This window comes from Oryzias melastigma, linkage group LG4 (genome assembly GCF_002922805.2).
Source record: "Oryzias melastigma strain HK-1 linkage group LG4, ASM292280v2, whole genome shotgun sequence".
NCBI lineage: Eukaryota > Metazoa > Chordata > Actinopteri > Beloniformes > Adrianichthyidae > Oryzias > Oryzias melastigma.
The window spans coordinates 11814685-11821863 of record NC_050515.1 but is presented as its reverse complement, the minus strand read 5'-3'; the positions used below and the strand labels follow the sequence as shown (position 1 = coordinate 11821863).

At 37.7% G+C, this 7179-nt stretch overlaps 1 protein-coding gene across 1 annotated transcript in view; it reads right to left on the bottom strand.

The window, feature by feature from the left end:
- Nucleotides 1-1032: 1032 nt before the first annotated feature.
- Nucleotides 1033-7179, bottom strand: part of nmur1a (neuromedin U receptor 1a) — a 13659-nt gene continuing 7512 nt past the window's right edge. The window contains exons 2-3 of the mRNA XM_024278959.2: nt 5395-6311; nt 1033-2098 (exon numbers count right to left, since the gene is read on the bottom strand). Of these exons, the coding sequence (XP_024134727.1) occupies nt 1707-2098; nt 5395-6310 (1308 nt within the window). The 5' untranslated portion in view covers nt 6311 and the 3' untranslated portion in view covers nt 1033-1706. The remainder of the gene's footprint in view (nt 2099-5394; nt 6312-7179) is intronic.

Here is a 7179-nt window from a genome sequence, read left to right as displayed (position 1 = left end):
ATTGTCAGACTGTAAAAATAACAAATAAAGGACACAAATTAAATTTTTAAAACAAACAATTCTAATCTACTCAACCAAAAATATAATGTGTTCATTTATTAACCCTATATAACTATTTGTATTATATTTGATACACACATTACTGAAACCCCTATCTCATAATCAAATCCAAACTTTCCTTTAAAACCCACTGAATACATCTTTATCAATGTTTTCTGCCCTGTAGTTCATCATCATTCCACTAGAGGCAGTAGAAGCCATTTTCCTGGTCATTTTAAAGAGTTGTTTCCACGAACTCTCAAAAACAATATTGCTGAATTTCACAACTTTAAGAACAGAATAACCCTTGCATTGTTGTTCATTTTTTTAATGACTGCTTGCTTCATTTAAAGAATGATACATTTGCTGATAATGAATTCTTTATAAAATATTTACACCATGTTAAAATGTGTGGATCAAATTTAAGACAGTAGGTAAATAAGGTCCTTTTTTTTCACCCTGAACACTGATATCAAGATTTTTGCATCTTAAATTGACATTGTTGTGAGCAAAAAGTTACCAAAATCACCCAATAGATCATAATGTCTCTTTACAAAAATGAAGTTGCTAATTTTACTTTGTGGATTTTTATTTTAAAAAAGCAATTTCAGCTAAAAAACACACACAAAAAAAAACAAAACCAAAACTTTTTTGGTCAATTTTTCTGTCTTGGGCTTTAAATAGTTAAATTTACTTTGCAATATTTCCTGGCACATTTTATTATAAGCTTTTACCAAAATAAACTTACAGAGTTTAATACATTCACACTTGTGAAGCAACGTGAAGATAAACACATTTTGTGTTTCATTTATTAACCTGTATCAACTGTTGACTGTATAAGAGAACTGGATAGAGCGTCCCAAATAGGAAGTCCCCACTGGCTCCAAGAAGCCAAAATCCCATAGACTTCTATAGAGAAATAAACATCTATTGCTCAGTCATTCTATTTGTCAGAATAAACATTTTTATTTACATATTCTGACTAATCCTAGATTTTTTTTCTTTGTATTTTTTTGTAGTTATTCAAGTTATAACCTGACCAATTGGATGCCTCAGTAAAAGCATGTGGTTCTCGCTGGCCCCCACCTCCATCGTTTTACTGCTTACTAACCATGTCTGGCTCCAAACAGAGGCATCCATATAGTGGAAAAATGGCAACTGATTTGGCTTCATTTCGCTGGAACCAAAATGTTTGACGTCACACCTGGTCCAGTTCTCTATATGCTGTCAGTGGTACCATTATGTACATTTTTTGCTAAGTTAAATGCTATCTGTGTAATATTATTTTGAATAAAGTGTTCACAAATCAAGTTGAGTTTTGGTGAGACATTCTGTTTTACATTCACAAGTGTCTCGTCAAAGTTCGACTATTTCAATGACTACGTTTTCACGGATGTTTGTACAAAAATGAGGTTGTGTAAGTGTTCAAGTGCTGGGTGGACAATACCTTTTCCATTGGTTACCTAATGACATCCTATAAATAACACACGCTGTCTGAAAGCATCTGTGCAATGATTCACCTTTTTCCACAATGCTTCCACTCAGATGCCACTTTGACATGAACCTGTGGATAATGGCTTCAGATTACACATGATGAATGCACTGGGTCAGAACAGACATGCCCTCTGAAACGGAATTCCAACAACACATGACCTTAGGTAGTTTTACTAGTACTTTTTTGATTCAGGGATCTCGTCCTTCTTTCTGAGCTCTCCGTCTTCGGCCTCAGTTTCGACGGCGGCGGTTCCGTTGCTCAGCGGGGCATCGCTGAGGGTGCTGCGCAGCGTCAGCCGGGTGACACTGAGGGAGTTTTTTCTGGGCGTGATGTTGTGCTGCCTGTGACACATGACCTCTTTGAACATTTCTCTGAAACGCGTCGACATGAGGTTGTAGAGGATGGGGTTGACTGCTGAGCTGAGATAGAAAAACACTCCCGAGATGATGTGCACATACTCGAAGATTTCCCTGTGGCTGTCAGTCCATTCACTAATGAAACTCCACATGAGGCGGTCGCTGTGAAATGGTGCCCAGCAGATCCCAAAAACTACCACTAAAACAACTAGAAAAAAAAAAAACAAGAAAGAGAGACACTTATTGTGAAAGTCTCATGAGATCCACACTCATTAGATTGCCAGCATGTTGTCACTAGTCCTGATTTAAGTGCCTCTCTGGAGGTGTCATTTATAAAGCTCTTTATCATCATTTATTGTGGACAATCACTTTTATTTAATCCTCCATATCAAGCTAAATACTCTAAGGACATTGCATCTTTTAAATCCTTGTTTTGAAGCATTTGTGAAAATCCCAGTGCTCCTCCTCCATACTTGCTGTTTCAATTTTTTAGAGTAGTTGTCATAAAATAAGAGATTGAGGATGACTCACGGAGAAGCATTATAAACAAAAACAGATTGATGAAAAAGTTCATTTTCCAAAAATATTTCTCTAAGCTTTTTAAGTTGATTTATGGACTAAAAATTCATTAATCAGCAGTCAAATCGAGTCTATTTAAATTTGATTGGAAAAAAAAGCCCAATGATGTGTCCATCAAAAAGCAGTATTGATACTTTACCATCTTGGTACTCTTTACAAAAGCTTCTTTGAATTATTAAAAACCCCCTTTGATTATAAACTGTGACCTGAATAAAGGAATACTGGAAACAGTTTATAATAAGATTCATTAACCAGCTTAATTAAAGTGTTTATAAGTTAATAGTTAGACATTTATTAACACAGTAAGCCGAATGAGCTTTATTAACATACTTTGTAAGATTCATTACCATCTAAAGTGAGACCATTGTCAACAAAGGCCCTATTAATAAACTGCTTACGAGCTTAACAAATGTATTTATTACCTTTGGGAACATTATATTGAGTGTTTTTCAGCACCTCATCTAAAGTGTTACCTAAATACTCAGAAATTGAGTTTTAGGGTGTATTCAGATTGGATACATTTGGTCTGCTTAAAGTAAACTACAGTTGGTTTCCCCCAATAGTCCAGATTAAATTCTGAATATGCTCAAGGAACTGCTCTTGGACCCATTTTTCGAGGTGGTTTTGATTCATTTCCAATCAGACTGAACTTCAGTTCAGTTCGCTCTAGTCTGAAAATAACTGAACCAAAACAGCCACTGTAGCTGGTCATTAGCGGACAAACATGGAGCATCGCATCAAAATGTGGTCAGATGAATGCTGGCTCATTAAAACAACTTTTAACGTGATACACATTGCTTCTCACACTGGTTTCCCAACAATCTATGTGTCATGAACCTCGCAGCCGTAGCGTTCTCAGTAACCGCCTTGCAGCATGCCTCCATCGTACAAACGTTTCAGTAAAAAGTGTTAAACCTGGCCGTCATACAGACGTTCAAAACTGAAACAAAAGTCTGAATAAGTAAACTATCTTGACAAGTATTTGCAAAATACAGCATATCCGTCTTTCTTTTTTTGGTTTGACCTGTCCCTGTAACTGCTGGCCAATGACTGGAGAGATCTTTAGTCACATGGTTTTGTTTATAAGTTTTGGAATCTCCAGCGGATTCCTGTCGGAATACAGATCAAACACAATGTTTAGGACTCAATCCAGACCAAATTAAGCGGAAATAATTTTTCCTGCCTGAATACACCCTGAATCTTAGTTTTCTTTATATAAGTCCTCCATTGTGAGAAAAATGCCACATAATTGTCATTGCAGTGGGTCTTAAGCAATAACCAGAGGTGTGTAAGAGTAATCTTAAACAGCCCTAAAAGAACACAGTTTGGCCTCTAAAGAAACTTTGAAAAGGTGCTCATAACCTTTACATTATAAATAATATAAAAACATGCTTAAATTAATTTAAAGTTCAGCGCTTTTATCTATCTTGTGCAAGATGTTGCATCCATCAAAGAATTAAAAAGATCTTTTCAGTTAAGGCACGAGTTCTTTTATGGTTTTATTTTCTACGTCAAAGATTAACTACAGATGACTACATATGATAATGCTTTAAGTAGCTATCATCAGTGTCTGGCAGTGATATTGAGAGCCTTGCCTGCTGGGAAGCTGAATACCACACTGAGCAGGAGGCGCTGGGAGGTGAATTGTACACTCATTGACTGCTGTTTTCTGCAGATGAGATATGAGCCCGACTCTAAAGAGGGGGCTTTCATTTGCATGCAGTTCTCTGCTCTGAGCTTCTTGGTGCATTCATTCATCACAACTGTTCAACAAACCACAGTTGGAGTGGTGTGCAAGTAGCATTCACCTTAAAAATGCCTCTGCTTGGAGCCAAATTAACTTGTGGTTGGCTGATTGATTCACAAAAACATCATATTTCATCCTGATAACCATCATGCTCACGCTACATTTATTTAAAGATATATCAAGTCTTACTAAAGTTTTTTAAAATACTTAATGTCTTAAAATGTATAAATTAAATGAATTAAACCGATTTTGACTTTACTTCTATGTATTCCAATCCTTGAAGTGACTGTTAAAGTTTTCCTTTAAGGACATTTTGTTTTATCACATGCATATTCAAACAATGCACAGCATTTCTAAATCAGCCTGTCTCATTAAATCGCGAGCCGTGAAGCATACACCTCAGTCGTAGAGCTCATTATCTTATGCTATGCACAACTGTGCAACAATTATTTGTGACATTACCCAGAATGTCAAGTGTGAGTTTGATGGTATTTTTTTGTTAGTTTCAAAAGAATTTTAAAACTTTTTACTCACTTTCTTGATAATTTTTTTTCTTGCTTTTTATCCTGACTGACTAAAAGTTGTAAATCTGCACAACATATGCGCAGATTTTATGACAAAAATTGCAAATCCCCAATAGTCCAACCTGCTTTAATCTGATCTTTTGCCTGTCAGTCTCCAAGCATTATTGATATGGATCATTGAGGAATTTGATAACATTTTAAATAGGAAAATGATTTCATGTCAGGTTTTAGATTTCTTCATTCACTTGAGTGATGATTAATCAAAGAACAGACTAAGACCCTTGCAGAACAATCTATGACTGACATTAGTAGAAAATATCTCATGGGTTTGATGGTGTTTGTTCAGTGTTATTTTAGACTTAATTAGAATTTAGTGAACGTAATATTTGGACAAATCAGTAAAAGTCAAATCTGAATAAGACGCCACTCAAACTCTCAAAATATGCTCTTTTATATTGCAGTTTTAAAACAGGAAGAATATAATTTTTCAAAAAGTTATGTTTTTTTCGTATTTCAATCAGTTCTTCAGGAGTTGGATTTCTGAATGTCAGACTCTGAGCCTTCTTCTAAACTGAATTTAAATGAAATACTGATGAATATCTTTCATCAACAGGGAAAATTTGGTAATCTCTTAAATCATTTTGTCATACTCACATAACATTTTTGTGACTTGCCGGCGTCGTATCTTTTGCTGCCGCGTGCGGATGTTACAGAAACTCTCCTGTCCAAACCCAGACTTGGCCTCCAGTGCTTGGTGCATCTTTTCACGCTTCAGCTGCAACCCGATGAGCATGTAGAGAACGCTGATGGTCAGCATGGGAAGAATGAAAAACAGAAAGGTGGTGAGCTGGATGGTCAGGTTGTAGATCCAGCGAGGCTTGACCAGCGTGCAGATGGCTGAGTCAGGAATCTCTACGTTCAGGTTTCCAGCCGGTCCAGTGGAGCGGATGTGAAGGACGCTGATCCCATGCAGGCTTGTGTTGGGCACAGAGCACAGCACCGACACGCCCCACACTGTCAGAATGACCCTCTTGGCGTGGGTGCGTGTCACGACATACTTTGCTCTAAGTGGGTGCACCACGGCTATGTAGCGCTCAATGCTCAGCGCCGTCACGTTGAGGATGGACGCCAAGCAGACGGTTTCAAATAAGAACGTCTTGAAGTAGCAGCCTCCTTTCCCGAGCAGGAAGGGGTAGTTTTGCCACAGCTCGTACAGCTCCAGAGGCATACCGAGCAGCAGCACCAACAGGTCTGACACGGCCAAGCTGAACAAGTAGTAGTTAGTTGGCGTCCACATGACCTTGTTGCGTGCGATGACGGTGCACGTCAGCACATTTCCCACGACACCGACCAGGAAGATGACCAGATAGCTCAGGCAGACGGGGAGGAACGCGGACGACTGGCGTGGACCCAGATATTTTTCTAGATACTCGTCCTCTGTCAGACAGGCATCGTCCGGATCAATGAGACTCTTATTCACGCCAGAGGTCAGGTTGATGCACCTCTGATCTGGAGAACAAAGCCACTCCTTTTCAGTCATTTGATCAAACGAGCAGTTGGCCCCTGACATCCTGTATGAGAAAACAAGATTTATTAGTACAGTTCAATAATTTGAAATGATACAGGAACAACAATCAATAAAAATAGTTCAAGTGCCACCAAAGCAAAGAAGAAACTGACAAATTGTAACATAAAGACAGATTATTTTCAGCTTTTCGACAAAACAGCTGGAAATTCAAGCAAAGAGCCAAATTCCTAATATTCTAAGGGGAAACATAACCAAGCACAGAAGCACTATCAATGAAAACATCAATGTTGGCTGCCCTCCATTTTATTGGTGCATGGCAGAAATAAAAGTGGGATTGATTTCTTAATTTGACAGATGCCTGTTATACTGAAAGTTCATTTCCAGTGCTGTTCGTTTGTGCATATTCAGATGTTAGTTTGCTGAAAACTCACAGAGAGATTTGGTAATGGCAGAAGTCACAGTATGATAAAGAATGTGGCTTTAAAAGTATGAAGGTTGAGGATAGTTTTTCCACTATATTACATTTTCTGTACTCATTGAAATGGTTTGACTTCGTGGAAAAAGTCCTAAAAAGACCAAGGGCATTCATTTTATTTTCTTTAAATAATGAATAAGTTTGGGTCAAATGTCTGTTAGCTTCCTCTCTCTGGTTTGTGGCTACAAGTTTCAATGGGATTCTCGATTCTTTCTCTCAACAAAGAAATGATAAATTGTGTTGAACTACAAAGCTTCTTTAGACCGTTCGTGTCCCCAACAGGAAGTAAATGCCTGAACTGCATTTGCTCAACATTCTGTTTGGCTTAATGGTGTCAATGAGTTGGATTTATTTATTGAATGACAGATATAAAAACATAGACATACTGTCCTATTCCCATATCACAATGCTTTTAGCCGTAGCTAGTTTGCAGCAT